Genomic DNA, 17,801 nt, shown 5'->3' on the forward strand with positions numbered 1-17,801 from the left:
TAAAAAAAAAATATAATATTTTTTTATATATGTTAAATATGTTATTTTTAAAAATAGGTCAGGGAATGTGTGTGGTGAGGTCTTGAAGGGGAGTCATAACGCCACCTAGTGATTTAAACTGTCATGGACATTGCTGATAATGGATATACACCTAAAAATAATAATGCAATGAGATGTTGTTGTCTCTCTAAGTGATTTTGGTCTTATAAAATGCAACAAACCAAAGTTAACTAATAAAAGCTAGAATCAACAATCTGTATCTGTATTGGTACAAAGAAATGTGTGAGTGTGTAGGAGCATGTAAAACCCACATGAGCTATTTTAAAAAGAAAACATTTATTGCTACATTATTATTTTGACACATGCCTGCAGGCTACTTTAAACTGTACACACTGTACATGTTACAATATCTGTATTTCAGATTATTCTTGATTATTATTTAGCAATGTGATATGCAAACAAGACATTTATTCTGTAATACTGTATTGCTCAGGGCATGAAATGTGGCTACGTCTAACAAATCTGCACAAAAATATTACATATTTGTGTAAAATCAGAATGAAAACGGTAAAGAGTGACATGGATAAATTCACAATATCTGTATAAAAGATAAGTTACATAACTTAGAAAATAAAACAAAAAAGTTCTATTTAAAAACATGCAAAGAGCTTTGACTACGTCTGACGAGCAAAAATTACACCCGGAAGAAAAGAGATGTGTCATTGTGTTAAAACAGTGCTGTAACATGGATTTATAACAAATATAGAAACAACAGATGACGTCCACACAGTTAGGAACATTCTTGGAGATCTGTTCATTCACAGAATGGTCAAACTCCTGCAATACTCACACACACACACACACAAACCACAGGACAAATTAAATCTGTCATTTTGACACACGTGTGGTAACATCAATCCTCCTGAGCTCAGTGGAAATCACAAATGCTATGTTGTAAATAGTGATATGCTGTAAAAGTGAGACAGAAACATGTCTGGCCCTGCACAAATTAAACCTGCAGATGACACTGAATGTCATTTCTGGGTTTTTCATCCATTCACATATAATGATAATAACATAAAGGATAATCAATAATAAATATACAAAATATGTACAAAAAAAAACATCTGCAGCTTACAATGCATTTGTCTGTTCCGAGTTAAGTTTAGGCACAAAGTTAGAAGTCCGTTTGGGGAGGGAGGAGATGATTGTTCAACTGCATCACACGTAACAATCAGAGGAGTCGAGCTCTCTCCACTTCTGAATTCAGAGAAAACACTAGGATTTCTCCCAGGATGCTCTTCAGTCAACATCTGGAAAAAAACACAGTGGCATCAAAGGCTGACACGTGAAAAGCAGAGCGGGACAGCATGCACGGTTGGTGTAAAAATAATTTAAATAAGAAATCAAGAGATTGTACCACATCAGTATTAAAAAGGGCCACAGCCGAGATACATACGATTTGTAATATGTATAAACTTCTGAATCTGCTAATCACTAGCAACACCCCTGAACAGACTGAATAATACTTGAAAAAATGTATCAACAAAATTTCTTTTCCAAAACACTCCAAATAGAAATAACCTCTGTAACCTCTGGATTCACCACTGAATATGTCTAAAACACACAGTTTAAACCCATAATCATACAAATAAAACAAAAATAGATCACAACTGCTAGCACACTGTATAAGATTATGTTAACTACTTGATGATGTAGATAATGTCAGATGCTCAAAGATGGCCCATTGGGTTTCCCGGGTCAGTCAGACTGGGATGAAAAGCCAGATGCATCGATTGTGGATCTGTCATGATGGCAGAGGCTTTCTCTTCCTCTCTCCTCCGCAGACACGCTGCCTTGGGGTTAAGGTTCCTCTCTGCGGGATTCAAAAAAACAACCGAGTTAGAACTTGACTATGTCTCTGGTTTAACAGGAACATTATTCATTTCCATCACTCACACAGACACATAATTGAGGTCCATAAACCTCTGAATTGTAATAATAATAATAATAATAATAATAATAATTTATGTCTTTTTTGGGGTTTTGGTGGAGTGTAAAATCCCTGGAGTTTGCTTTCATTACCACATAATGTGCCATTTATATTTACATCATGAATGGGTCTTCTTCACTGTGGCTGCCATGGTTCAATTTACAAACAAATCTTTATATTTTTTAATAATAACTGAAGGCTACAATAGGTTCTAATACATGCTTGAAAGGGAAGGATGAGGAGAGAGCAACATGCAACTTGTATCTTTAAGATCAAATTCAAGCATGTAAGCATTAATGTCCAATTTTCGAGCATTTAAAAGTACATCTAACATACAAATGATTATTTTACTGTTCTAAATCACATTAAAGAGATGGCGTTATGTTATAAGCAACCAAAATCATTAATAGCAGAAGTATAAAAAATTAAGGAAAACACAGAAGTGTACAGAAATTATGTAAACTGAAGCCCAGGCAGAGCAGTTTTCATTTTACAACTTATTTTCATTATCTTTGCTATCCCCTCCTCAGAGAGGAGGAAGGACACACAGCTGCCTCTTCAGTGGTGACACACTGACCTCTGACTTGTTGCTCCAGACTGAGGATCACTGACACGGCCTGGTGCAGCACCAGCAGTTTGGTCTGCGGCTTCTCACTCTTCAGGTGTAGCTGACACATGTGACCGAGCTCCTTGAAGGCCTCGTTGATGTCACGCACGCGCAGACGCTCTCGGGCGTTGTTGGCCATCCTCCTCTCACGCTCCCGTTCAGCCTTCTGCTCTGGACTCAGGTCCTCATCTTCATGGGCACTAAAAAGAGGAGAAATACACAATACTCATGAATATGTAAATTATTTTTAAATGATATTTCTATCATTTCGAGTTTACAATAATCTAGTCCAGAGAATGTGACTGTGTTGAGTAACACTGTGGGTTTCTCTGCCCTCTGCTGGTCACTGAGCCGACACCATGTCACTGACACTGTCTCATGTTCTCATTTGTTCTGTGTAAGAGGCTCACATTGACAGCGAGCTCATGTAATCAAGCAAATACTTCTAAATGAATAAATAATCTGCACAAGACTTTATTAAAAAAACATCTTTCAAATGAATAATTACATTTTAGCCAAAAGACACTATGTGTGTCGTATGTACATCTTAATATCTTATTATTATATCTTTAGGTTTCAATAAAAACCCGAACAAACAAGGTTTAGTAAAAAAGGAAATTGTAGCTGCAGGTCATTCACATATTCCACAACTCGATTATAGATCTAAATAAAAAGAAAGCATGCACTCAGACATCAGAGCTGATGTCATGACGAGGTTTGTCCTAAAGTAACCTCAGGGAGATCAGGACATACAGTCTAATCTGTGAGGTCTGAACAGTATGCTGTTAAATCTGAATGACTTCTATGATGCTTCTCCCATTGGCTCATTTAACACCTAACATCATATTTTATACTTTTGCAAAAGAAATGAAGACACAATATAATACATTAGAACACAGTGGTATGTTCTAATGTATTATATTGTGTTCTATTTCTTTTCTATAATGTGTTCTATTTTTATTCTTTATCCTTTAACTGTTGCAACACGTGAATTTCCCCAGTGTGGGATCAATAAAGTATAATCTAATCTACTCTTTTACTTTTTTATGATTTTTAGGCCAGGCACAATACTCATTTTTTAGTACAGGTGCAACATTTGTCTTTTTATTCTGTTTTATTTAGACAGAAATTCCCTGTTGGTACAATGAAGCATATTAAATTGGTTGACTGAGACATGAAAGCACAACCGTGGTTATTTTTAAATGCACTACAGACATAAAGTTGACTTTGAGTTGATTAATCAAGCATCGGAAACCTAATCTGCATTTTCAGTCTTTGTGTTTCCAACTGTTGGTTGAGCTATTTTACATAACATTTTAATTTACTCTCATCAGTAATGGAGATAATTATAAGCAGTAACTAAAAAGTGGGTTGAAAACTGCAAACATTTAATTCGGACTATGGTAAATGCATATTGTGAAAGATAAGTAAAGGAGATAAGAAAAGAGTGCCATAATGCCACATTATGGATGCCAACTGCTGTAAAACACCAAATACAACTGCACGGTGTGCAAAGACAAGAGACTGAAAGAAAAGAGAAGTAGTAACGGTCTGGATGATTAAATCAGAAGAAGGCAGTAATGCCACATTACGGACGCCAAGGGCCGTTAAAAACCACCACCATCACCACAAACGTGTAATGTAAATCTGTGTTTACCATGGTGTCTGTACCGTTAACTGTATGCCCCAACAGCTGCTCTTTTCCCTCCTTTTTCATCCTTTAATTTACTGCAACCTCCACTGACATGAAGAAGAAATATGAGGCAGAGCTAAATGGGCTGGCCTGGACACAGCTGTCCTTCACAGAAGGGGGTCTGACAGCTTTTAAAATTAGTGAAACTGAACAGCAAGACGGCACTAATACTTGCCTTTGCTTTGAGTGAGACTTTTACTTTGAAACCTGCTGTGTCATTACATCCTATATATTTTTTTTTTTATGTTCTATTGTATTTATTTTTCCCCCAAAAAAGAATAAAATATACTTTTATCCACACCATAAACGTCAGCAGAGAGGCCTGACTCTGCATAATCAGCACAATTAATAAGAGATGCCTTTTCTTCTCAGCAGCAGGCTTCACACCACAGATATTTATTTCTGTTTGCGTCTTGAAAGGTTTTGTGTACCTCTCCCTTGCGCTGTTGTCTTCTTGCGCTTTAAGTTCGCTCTCGTCGTCGGATCTCTGGCTGTCAGAGCTGTGACTGTGGTTGGTGTGCATCATCTCTTCCCTCTCCCTGCTCTCCATCTTCAGATCGAGATTACCCTGAATTCCCAGACCTCCTGCTGTAAGGGGATATCACAAGAATGAACAAAAGGTCCTAACAGATCAAAGGTTGAAAAGTGCAGATAAATAAATACGGGGATACCGCAGAGAATAACTCGCCTTGCATAGGCTCAAGTGTGACCCTCTGTCTGGCTGGGTATGGATGGCCATTCTGTGTGCGGCTCTGGAAGGCTGAGTGGTTGCTGTTCATATTGACAGCATCGACCTTTATTGACACACGAAGAATGCATCAGATCAGAGCAGTATTCATGTGTTCATTAGTCTCTGGCACTGGAGTATAGAGCACATGAAAACATGTTGAGCGTGCGTGCGTGGAGCCTTAAATTGTTTCTTTAAGACAGTGAGTCTGGCTCAGTCACACACACACACACACACACACACTATACAACTCTTAGATCCAACCAATGATGAATAAGTCACAACACCAACATCTGCCCTCTCATTTCCAACATTACCCCGCGCAGATCTCTTGCTCTGCAGAATTAATTTAATCTAAGACACTTTTAATCCTTCCCTTTAGACTACATACAGTCCCTAAACATACCACTAATTCTTTTCAGGAATTATTTTCCCCCTAAATCTGGACGCGTTGTTTATAAAATAAATAAATAAAAAGTAAGAGAATTTAATACCCCCCTCCCCCCCTCCCCCAAAGGATTAGACTAAAAAACCCTTTCCACGGCGTATACTTCCACTCCAGCTGCGATAAAATCCCCTTGGTTTGCTGAAAGGGAAACATGAAAAAAATGGGAGTGTATGATGTCAGCATCCCCCCCCCCCCCATCACCCCACATGGAAGCACACTACGCTCTCCATACACGGGTGACACATCACAGTGCTCTCCCATTGTGCTCTGTTTCCTTTTTCAACAAACCTTTAAATGAGGAAAACATGCAGATATAGCCACCGGAAAATTCCCAACACTGAATACCAGCATGCACTTATACTGTCCACACACACACACACACACACAATATTTCAAAGTAGTGTTTGTTAACCATGGCTGGAGTGTGACAGGTGAGCTGCAGAGTGTTGGCAGAGCCCTGGTGGCTGTGGTGGGTCTGGTTCAGCAGGCCGTGGATGTCAGCAGGCAGACTGGCTGTGGGGCCAACGGCGTGGTTCCTCAGGACATGGATCACATCGTCAAGTCGGTCCAGACGGTCCTCCACCTGAGACTGCAGACACCACACGACAACACGCGTGCTTAACGTTTCTTCACTTTAATAAAAGGCAGGGGTGTTTTGTTTTAACTGTGGCCCTGCAACTCCTTGTTTTTAGCTGCAATGTCGTGTTATTTTAAAGATACAATTTTGACTTGAATGATTGAAACAGTCCATTTAGGAATAGGTGCGAAGACCAATCCTCAGTCTTTAAAACTTAACACGTGGCATGTCATTTCTGCCACTAGGGGTCTCTCAATCAAAACAACAACAAAAGGCCGAGTTTGATGAGGTCAGGCACCGAGTAGTCGTGATCATTTAGAGACAAATATACAAAATTAAATCAATAAAAAAAAAAAAAAAAAAGACAACACACTGGCTAAGAAGCAGTGCTGGATATTTCCTTCCTCACGCTGATGTTTCATAAGGATTTGACCTGGACGTTATAGCACAGACAGTAAAGTGGATGATGTCATTAAAAGATGACAAAATCTAATAGTCTGTTTTTTATTGAGTTTAAAGAGTGACTGAAATATTAGTCCCATTCATTTTGGATATTGAGATGTATATGATATAACTAATAACTAATGACACATCATTTAGTAATTAGGATTTTAGTATATTGGTAAATGTTAAAATTTATGTTAAATGGTAAACTAACACAGTTGGTCTTCTAAAGAAGGCATTTTTCCTTCAGTCCTACATTCACTCGTTCATCTTCTACCACTTAATCCTCCACATGAGGGTTGTGGGTGGCACTGGAGCCCCTGTGCTTCTTTACATTTTTTCTGGAGCCCCTGTGCTTCTTTACATTTTTCCAAATTTGTGGTTTGTGTTTCAAAAGCTTTAAATTATATAATAAACAAAGAAAAAAGGTTCTTTCATAATGTCCCAATTTTTGTATAGTACGTAATATTTATGATATAATTATGTCGAGTTTAAATATACTTTTAAGGCGTGTACTTGTTGGATTATTTTGATCTGAAATGTAGGTTTTTACCATTGATATGAGAGAAGACTCGTAGTGCGGGGAGACGGATGCTTGTACTGAACTCCGGGGCCACATGTTGGTGCCTGGAAGGAAGAAAACAACCAAAACAGAAAATGAAGATATCAACATATTAAAATAAATCAAATTTCTCTCTGTGTGGCACCTTGGGCTACATCTACTCCTCCAGTTTACCTGCAGGTTCAGCCGAGTTCGGCAGTGGAGATGGAGTCCTCACTGGCGTGGATGAGCTGGAGGGGAAGCTGCTGCTGGTGTGATCAGGGGAATAAATCTGGCCATAGACAGAGGGAGAGAGATGGTGGGGGAGGGGTGAGAGCAGGGCATGCATCATTTTAAAAGCACAACTTGTCATTTCTGCGTAAGGTTTTACAGCTGCCGCCGCAGCCTTTGGAACAGGCTCGTAACCTGAGCTAAACTCATCAATTCTGGTCATTTTACTAGTCACCGGCCAATAAAAAATCCAGCAGCACAAAAGTAGCCCTTCGTTAATATGCACTTGTCTGTTGCTGGCAGGGAGGAACGACTATTTCCTTTTTGCATTATACCTCTGAGACTCTCGGGGCTTGGGTTTATGTGCCGGTCTGACTGTTGGAACATAATAAGACATAGATGTGTTGGTCTAATGGGATTGAGATGGAGGATACTTACAGAGGCCAGAGCTTTGCCCAGGGTAGCGCCCGTCTGTGACCCTCCTGATACATTTCCCTCTCTCCCTGAGAAAATAAAAAACAGCCATCATAAAACACAAGAACAAAGACGTCTCAGAAGTCTGAGCTGAAACAAAACGGTGGAGATTAGTTTCTCAATTTCCTCACCTGTTGAATTCTCTGAGGCGTTGACGGATGGAGTGCGCGGCGTCGCACAGTTGCGGTGAAAAGTGGACATGGGTGGGAGAGCCCTGTTCATATCAGGAGCCATCACTGGATGTGAAGCATAGTCCTGAGTGGTAGAGCAAAAGCCACAGTTAAATACACAGGAGACCCCAAAATACCATGCAGTCAACACCCATGCTGTCTTGAATGTAAATCTCACCAGGTGACTGTGTGGTGGTTGCAGGCTGCTGTAGCTCCCCGGCTGTGTTTGGTGGATTGTGGCTGCTCCCAGTGCACCTTCATAGCCCTGCTGGTTCAGCCCATTTACAGCATTCCAGATGTCGGGCGAATTGCTCATTCCCTCTAAAATGAATGACGATATGTTATAGCCTGCACAGGAACAGCATCCCAAACAGCCAAGGCTACTGTGGCGCTCCACAGAAAGTCTCTATCGAAACAATTGAATTCAATCCCTAAGTTTCACTAGTTCACTGACAGTAAAGTAGAAACCCATTCGATTGACTGAAATAGTTTTGTTTTCAGAGACTGAGAATAAGTCTTTTATATGTACTTGCACCACCGTGTTTCTACAGCAACACGACTGGACGAACCATTTCACATTTTGAAGCGGAAGCTCACTATGCAAACAAACATCCTACGACATCCTTTCTGCTATGTGAAGGCCACCATAGTTCCTTTTTACACACTTGGGAAAGAGAGGAGTAAGCAGAGGACTCCTTCATTTGTTACAACCTTCTCCATTAGACGTCACTAAGTCTGTCACACTGACCCTTTAAATATAGTTTATCAAATACAGGATGCAACTCTTGTATAGTTTAATCTTAACTCTAAAATGTTGTTCAAAGACTAAAATACCTGTAGAATCATTCAATTCCTATCCGCTTCAGCTGTTTTTTGTATTTACCACGCTAAAACTGAGAGGACAGAGAAAAATCTACATGTAACATTGTCATTATTACATTATTGTTACAAGGCTGATTATCACATTTGGTGCACGGCGGTACCTACGGTACATTTAGCCTCACAGAACCATTGGCGTAACATAGAATCTCACAGTTTCATTTACATTTATAGTAATAAATATACATTTTGGTTGGTGTTGCAGTAACATGTGTCCTGATTTAGAATTGCACGACTTTAGGGAAGAATAAGAAGAAAAAAAAGGGGGGGGGGGGGGCCAGGACATAAGACCCACTGAATTATATCAGTCAAAGCAGGTCACAATTATCTTCACAGGACAAGGCTTTATAATTATACCTGATGACTGTTTTGGAGCTTACTGAAAAGAAAACGGCACTTGTACAGAGACAATGGGTGTGAGCGAGTAATTCACCAAGCAAAACTATCCTAATGACAGAAACTGTGTCTCTCACCAAAGAAGGCGCTCGCGAACACACCAGTGGCGGCCTTGTTGGACGGATGTGAAGATAAGTTCTGGTTGATGTCATCGTTTGTGGGAGACTGCCCATAAACCTAAAAACAGATATGTATATTTTACCATCAGGAAAGACATCAATACCACTTTGAATTACACATATATGACTCAGACTGATCTTACTGACACAAATGCATGAGTAGTGTGAGCACCGGCTGAAGCAACAGTATTACGAAGACAAAGCAGAGAGCTGATGCACACTTATAGCTATTGCGATAATCCATAAGCTGCAGATCCATGCACCTCTTCATCCGGATTTAGCAACCATTCACCATGAGAAAGCCCTGCCCTAATCATGATCAGGTTCGGCTGGCTTCAGAAGACTGGGATACAATTCCCTCCGAAATAAAATTGAATTACAGGCCTCCTCATGCTTTTCCCTTAGAAAGAATCCAAACAGAGGAGTGAGTCTCACCATAATGCTCTCTCTCTCCTGCTGGAAAGCAAAAATACTGTAAATATCAAGCAGATCAAAGAACTAAACTAAAGACGCCGTCGGTTTATTTGTTTTCTTTTTCCTTTGCATGTAAGGAACTGGCTCCACACGGTCCATATGCACACAACACTTCACATCAACACATGCTCACTCACTCAAACACACCAAGAGGTCTGGGCTGCACCTGCACCTCCCTCGATTGCTTTGATGTGCCCCAGGAAATGAAAATAAACCTCCCTGCTCAGCATCAATGGGGTGTCAGTTACCCGGACGACAACTTCTGTAAAGCAGGTTATTAAAGACTCTCTTGAGTCTTTGCTCGTGCAAGCACACTCACAGGCTCTCTTACACACTCACACAAAGACACACGTACTTAAGCACACACACACACAGACACACACACACACACACTCACAGCCATGACCCTGGCTGGCATGAGTCCCATGGTGATTGTGGGCTAGGCCAAACAGAGGAGCCCCTGCCGACACTGGGCCCGTCTGAGCCGCCATGGGCAGCATATGGTGGAGGATAAAGCCAATTGTCCTCCTTACCATCAGCATAGCAGGCGACCCGTTAATAATGGTCACACCCCCGTCCCAGCACGCCCTCTCTGGCCCCCACTGGAGAGGGACCATCACCATGGCATCCTCTTTTAGCATAGCATTGATTTGGGAACCATCAATCATGGTATCACAAATGATATGGGAGTTGTTGTTTTTTTTTTTTTCCTTCCAACAAATGAAGACAACAACTAAAAGGGTGTTAAAATAAGATAAAACCTTCATTTTTCTTTTCCGTTCATATTTTGAAAATTTCTCTTTGAGTCTCTCTTTAAGTTATTTTGATCTAAAACCGCTGATAAACATGCTATTCAAGGCCTATATGCCGTGCTCCACCATGGCCAACTCCAGCCACATGCAACCAATTTTCTGCCTCTGTGATCCACGATGTCTGGATATGGTTAGTCTCACAGAGATCAAAGCTGCCTTTGATAATGGCTGCAGTGGTGGAGGAACGGCCTCAACATAGCAGGGTTAAATCAAATAGAAATAGCAGCAATCTGCTTCATGTCAAGATGGTTTCTGCTGCGAGGCTTCACTACATGGTGCTCAGGGACAGGAAGCATGAATCTCATCGGAGCATTTGAACATGAGTTTGTCAACATAAAACCACAGAGTGAGTGAATACTTGTAGGGTCCCCCCCCCCCCCCCCCCCCCGATAGAATTATAACATTAATGTAGATGTGTGTGTTTGTGTGTAATGGTTGTGGGTGTGATTTGTGATCATCTTGATAATGTTAGAACATTTGTTAAAATGTGTAAACTCCCAACTCCAAGACAATAGGCAACAAAATATTATTAAAAATTAAAAAAAAGGAAAAACAGTGAAAAACAAACTCTTGCATTAAGTTTGCACTGTTGGAATCACTTTGGTCTAAATAAGAGAAAGCATGATCACATAATCAAGGCGGTGACAATAACACAGTGAGTACAAACTATGGACATATTCAAAAAAACAACAACACACAGCTCATTCTCTCACTCAGTCATACACATATAAATGCACTTGTGCAACAATCCTATGCCCCAGCAAATGTTGTGTGCAGTAACAATCCCACTTAGGTAAAATGACAATATGTCTTACTTTTATTATAATTGAATCCCATCTCTTAGTAAGTCAAAAACAAATGGTTTTAACCACTGTGCACAGACAGATAAAGCAGACAATTTGTGATGAATCACAGAAGTGAAACATCCGAGCAGAGCATTTCAGAGCATCATCACATCCACATCGCATCATCTAACCTCTGGAGAATAAAAATACAAACATAATATTCATGTAAGAAATGTACTCACTGATTTCATGTTGTAGCAGTACATCAATGAGTTGTTGTTGTTGCCTGTTCCAGAGACAGGATGAGCACAGTACATATCTCTGCCCGACTCAGTGCAAGACAGTCCACACACAACTCCTCTGTCCGAGTGTCTACTCATGTATATACAGTCCACATGTACTCCCTCTTCTAACCTTCCCCTGCTGGTCACGCAGCTACCCGCACACAACTTATGCAAATGAGGGCAGGACCATTCCAGGCAGAGGAGAGGGGTGGCCAAGGGTTGATGCCATTATTGTGCTCCAAGTTCAAGCCTGGTCCAGAATAATATAATACTCCCCACTGACTCTTTATTATTTACAATCATAATAATAATTATTATTATTATTATTACTTTATTATTTGAGGAAATTCAGTCATGTTTATAAATTAAAATAATGTTTGTCTGTTTGTGTGATGACAAGGAGCCAACATTTACATTTACTTGATTTGAACTGATCAGGGAAATCCACATCTATGACCACACAAGGCTCCTGTAAAATGTTGTGTTGTTCAAGTGTCATCCTCTTTCCCTGACATCCGGCACTGGTGTGAAAGCACAAGCACAACAAGCACAGAGGAGATGCCTCCTCCTCCACCTCCTCCTCCTCCTCCTCCTCAGTGAGCAGTGATGATGATGCCATGAAGCTTAGCTCCTGTTAGACAGGTAAAGGTTTCCAGTAAACAGTATACCACATATACCTGTCTGACCTACATTTACAAATAGAACTTTAGTTTGTGGGCACGTGAGGAGTTGCACGCTCCTGCAGCAGCTGGCTTAAAGTGTATTTATACAGTAGACTGTCTGGGTGAATTCTTATTGAGCAAGCGTTCAAAAGTCCACTAGTGTCTGCTGAACCATCATCACTGCATGAGCACAACAACGACGTACAGTTTCTGAATGATAACTGGAAGGACCTGTCTGCAGCTGCCTACACTGCTCATGTTGAAATGATTCACCAGAATATGAAAGTTTAGAGAAGAATAATGCAGTTTATGTACCATAGAAGAGAGTTGAAACAGCACAGCACAGACTAACAGTGGGGACACACTGTCCTGGCAAAGCGTGCTGTCCTGGGGAAACCTCACAAAAATCCAATCAAATAATTCCCACTGCGGCAGCTGCAAAGTATTTATCTTAAACACATTGTCTCACTAAAGCCTCCAGTGTTTACACTGAAGCCACAGGAGACTGTGGCACTGTGGCCAAACCAACATTTCCCTGGAGTCTTTCCACAGCATCTTTTTTAAATTCATCTTTGAGATGAAATGTTCATGATGATGTCCATGATCAGTGTATGGCTCTGAATGCACAGTCAGTGCTATTTAACAATGATTACATAGATACAGATGACTTATGACGATTTACTATAAATGACTTACTAACTGAAAAAGAATGCCTTACAAAATATATACAGTATTATTTATAATATTATTCAATATTAATATACTTTTAGAAAATATGTTAAAGGGATATGACTCGATAAATGTATACTTCTTTTCTGCTCCTTTTGAACATGAGACGTTAGTTACGTTTATTCTCTGGTAATTTATCTAGGTCTTTGCAATGTTTTTTTTAATTAATTATTTAATTATCTTAATTATACTAACGCAAACTACTAACTTAAATACTTACTAATACAATGATCTCACCATAATGATGTACAGCACTATCTACAAAATAAAAAAGTCATTATGTTGAGTTAGTATGTTATATTTTGATTTAGTGAGTCATTCTTTCTTTAACTTTCTCATTATTTTGAGACAGTACGTCATTATTTTGAGATCTCAAATATTTGTTTATTACATCAGCACAAATGTGAAGCATGTGAGTCAAAACACCATCACTAAATAAATAGAACCGGCCTATTGAAGAAGCCCGTTTATTAGTAGGTGATTAGTGTTTACAGAGGCGAACGGCACCTAATCAACTGATCTGACAGCAGAGAAACAAACAACACTCATGTCAACTGGTCCCAATATACCTGACGGTGAGCTGTCCTTAAAGTCAAAGCCTAATCCTGACTGTCCACACTGGTGTTAACTGGGTTAGGAGGTCAGTCTCCTTGTCCTCATTAGAACAATCTATCCTGCGGGAATCCTTTTTCATAGAATAGATGTTTATTTTTCATTAAATTAAGATCCAAAGAATGCTTTATCTAATGATGGCGGCAACGGCACTGGCTACTAAATGACCTTTTCTCCTGACAGCGATCACTTCTCTTATCGGCAAAGCAAAGCGTGCACAACACCCACGTATCTTGGGTAAATGATCCAAAAGCAAATATATACAGTCCCCTAACCCTGAACTTTGCATCAATCTTAGTTAATTGCCGTCTTGTCAGGAGTGTGATTATTCAAACAGGTAATGCAAATGTTAATGAGCTCACATTTGCATATCTTTATTTTCCCATGGTTGAAATGTCATTGGTTATGACGCTCTACAATGAAACATGTCACTGCTGATGGCCCCCTGATACGTTGTTGGCCATTAAGAGGCCAAAAAAAAAAAGAGCAACTGTAGGGGATGGAGGAGAAATAAATAAGAAGTCATGCTCGACCTAAAATGGGGGTGTTTATATGCAAATAAATAAAAACATATTCACATAATCGTACACCGTCACTGCAGTCAAAGTCCATTTTTTATGGAATAAAAATGTTAGAGGTGCAGAAAAAAAAGAAAGTTGTGTTGATGTGGTTGTCAAATAAGAGCAAAAACAAAACCCCTCTGAAGTCTGAAGTCATGGTTGTCCTTTTATTGTATAATGTGCTGTTGTGCGTACTATGCCTTCAACACACACTGTTGTTGGCAGTGAAGTGTTGAAGTGTTGTTGGCATATTCCTCATCGTCATGCGCCTGATTTGACATGGCTTAAATAACTATCTTCCTGCCAGTGATTGGCATTCACACAAGAAGGGGTGAGTGGGACTAGGGAGCAGATGGTGACATTCCACATGACCAAACTGATCAATCAGCATGCTGGGACGCAGGTGCAGCACAGGCGGGCAGCACCACACCATCTATTTCACCATCTACGGGGCACAAATACACGGGCACCAATCATGGCGCCCTGAGGGTCTGCATGCTCCTCTGTCCCGCTGTGCCAAGGTTGATGACATCAGAATTTCCCATCCGCTCTTCCACAGGATGCCAAGAAAAAAAAGGAGGAGAGAACGCTGCATAAAATCTGCAACACAAGTCTGAGGCCTGGGATAGGTTATGTAAGTGACGTCAAAGCCAGGGACTCCCATATTTCTCCCTGCTACTAAACTGATAAGGGAAAAAGCAGAGAAAATGACAGTTAGATTGGGGGATAAAATGGTTGAAATGACCTGCTTAGTGCAAATATTGTGGGTAACTGTTACACGAGCCCATCCTCATAATTAGGTTTGGCATTCCCAGAAGAACCCTTTAATTTATAATTAATCTGGTGATATTTTTATAATAATTGTCTATATAATTCCTCATAATCCTGGACAATGATTGCAAATTATTTGCTTTTGACTTAGGAAGTCATTCCCTGAGACTGGGTTGGGACCCACAGATGGGACACGGGAGATTTTTTTGTGTGCCAAATACAGTGTGAAGGATTTAGCTACATGTAATAGTGTAGTAGCATGTTGCGGTGGAATATCTCTCAACTCGAGAACCTTTGAGTGAAGAAAACACTCAGATTAAAAGAGATTACCCAAGAACTTTAAATAACACGCATAATAAAAATAAAAAAAAAGTTTAATTCATCAAATAATATTAGGTGTTTCAGATTTCCCGACTTTGACCAAAAGCTTGAGGAACCTGTGTCTAAAATGTCCTCAGTATTAAACTATATGAGATAACCAACAAATGGTTGATATCTTGTGATGGATAAATTAAATCATCATCATAATTGTAGTCAATTTCATTTTTAAATTGACAGATTAAACCACAGTAATTTCAGCTATCATGATCTACTGTCCATCAGAGCAGCCATCAGATAGTCAGATATTCAACAGTAGCTAATATAATATTAGTTTTATCAGACTGATAAAACTAATTTGTCTATACTGAACTTTGACCGTTATAATGAGATTATCTGTGACATAGAAAAACAAAACAGAACGACACTGATACCCACCAATCCTGTAAAAAAAGATGTCATTTTATGTCAGTGAATGCATCAACAGGCCTGTACTGTGCTGTACATGTGTCCATGGCTGTGGTGTTTGATACCTGCTCACATGACACTGAGGATCTACAACTTTAGGATAAGACCTGAACACGAGGAGCTGATGTTATAGGCTGCTCTGAGTGCTGAGAGAAGAGGGGGTTGTAAGAGGATTGGATCGGCTGTAGATTAACGGGGCACGTGCGAGCATAGACTCACTGACCTCTGCACCACAGTGACCTTGCTGTCCCACATTCGGCAGCACCTATGAGGAGGAGACGAGGACGGCGTTAGGTCACTGTCAGTCTGATGTGTGATCAGGTTAATATTCAGGAAGCAGGTCACGACATTATAACTCCACAACAAACAAAACAGGGCAATAAATGTGTTAGTATTTTATATTTGAACTACAATATAGCAACGTCTTCAGAATTGAATTTGTGTCTTTTAAAACATTTTAAACTGTAGTGCGTAACCTTTAAATTTAAACTGGTGTCCTCTACATTCAAACCGTTGTCAAATTAGTTCACACTTTGCTGATTGAGATGAGCAGCTCTGCGTGATTCTCTTTCTTCCCCCCTCTGTATCGTGGTGTTTAGATCTTGTGTTGCCTGGCAACATTCTTTGGCTGCACACAGGAAAAGTGATAATTATATGTCAAGACACAGGAACATTGCGCTAGTAAAGTGAACCAGATGCAAACAGGTTTGAGTATGACTGAAAACACAAAGAAGTGCACACAGAAAGGTTCAGAAGTGAATTATACTGCTTTTAGAAGTTTGATGGATCTAGGTGTGTAGTCCACATAAGACAGACAAGTGGACAACTTGCCAAGTCCGAGTATACATGCGGAGAAGAAAATTATTTATTGGTCATGTACGTCTGACTCCACCTCCTTAGGTGGTGCTGTATCTCTCTATAAGCTTGTTTGAAATTGAAACAGTTTCCTGTTGACCTTTACGTCAAGGTCAAGGTTTAAATTGACGATGAGATGGCTCGGTATGTTTCATACCTGCTGTACATGTTAATCATGATACACATTAGATGGAGGATGACTGCTGCGGTTGCTGTGCTGTCTGAAGAAAGACGCCGCTGCAGTTTATACAAAGTCTCATCTACTTCCGGGTCAAAAACTGGAAAGGAAATGTTGGTGCATGTGCAGAACGTCAAGTCCGACTCCAGTCCGACTAAGTGTATACATGCAGGAGTAATCGGACTATGAATCACAATATCCAGGTGTGTTAGTCCAACTAAGACTAGCTCGATTTAGTCAGACTAACATGTTTACATGTAAGAAAACCAAATTATTTTCTTTGTCTGGATAAAATTGGACTTTTAACATGCATGTCAACGCACTGACTGTCTCAGTCAGGTCACTCACAGATGGAGGATGCGGCACACATATTTTGTATGTTAATCTTTGTTTTGTCTTTAAAATGAAAACAATGTTGCATATGTTTAATGAGCACAACAGCGCGTGGTGTGACATGTGCAGTAATGGTGGAAAAATGTGGGCTGACAAGTGTCTCAGGACACGCTGCTGCATTGAGGAGAAGTGTGTGTATCGTGTGATATGATACTTTGGAAGGAGTGTACATTTTAACATGTGGAGGAATGAACAAGGGCAAAGACGGCAGAGATGAGACCTTCCAGCCCAAATCAGAAGTGACAGAAGATTGACAGTGAAATAAATCAGTCCAGAATAGCAAGCAACCCAAGGTCAGAAATAAAGTGAGAAAACAATGACTAACAAGGAAACAGCGTTTTACTTGAGATTCAGATGAAGTGTCATCGTTCCACACCTCAGGTGTTGTTAACAAGTCAGCAAATGACAGGGTTTGATGTGTGTGACCCGTTGTGGAGAGAAGGAGAAATGTGAATAACTATACGTTGATGCAAAGATCTATTTCATCACACATAATTATCGATTTAAGCATCAAGTGGTTCTACACTGGGTTTTTTTTTTTAGTTTAAAATAATAAAAGAAAGATATAAATAAAAAGATCTCAAAGATATTTCCACAAAGA

The 17,801-nt window shown here is 39.9% G+C and overlaps 1 protein-coding gene across 2 annotated transcripts; it reads right to left on the minus strand.

Moving 5' to 3' along the window:
• Positions 1 to 317: 317 nt before the first annotated feature.
• On the minus strand, positions 318 to 11,771 carry LOC131469473 (transcription factor 12-like). 2 transcript variants are annotated; one of them, XM_058644421.1, is made up of 13 exons: positions 11,613 to 11,771; positions 9,258 to 9,357; positions 8,084 to 8,226; positions 7,867 to 7,990; positions 7,700 to 7,764; positions 7,226 to 7,322; positions 7,043 to 7,116; positions 5,881 to 6,057; positions 4,982 to 5,087; positions 4,725 to 4,878; positions 2,571 to 2,800; positions 1,708 to 1,876; positions 318 to 1,313 (listed from the first exon to the last, which is right to left on the minus strand). In XM_058644421.1, the coding sequence occupies exons 1-12, from the start codon at positions 11,748 to 11,750 to the stop codon at positions 1,734 to 1,736; spliced, it is 1,551 nt and encodes a 516-aa protein (XP_058500404.1). In that variant the 5' UTR covers positions 11,751 to 11,771; the 3' UTR covers positions 318 to 1,313; positions 1,708 to 1,733. The 2 variants fall into 2 exon arrangements, with proteins under 2 accessions (XP_058500404.1, XP_058500403.1); XM_058644420.1 differs by having other exon boundaries at positions 4,725 to 4,881; positions 11,613 to 11,770.
• Positions 11,772 to 17,801: the final 6,030 nt, after the last annotated feature.

This window comes from Solea solea, chromosome 12, assembly GCF_958295425.1.
Source record: "Solea solea chromosome 12, fSolSol10.1, whole genome shotgun sequence".
Lineage (NCBI taxonomy): Eukaryota > Metazoa > Chordata > Actinopteri > Pleuronectiformes > Soleidae > Solea > Solea solea.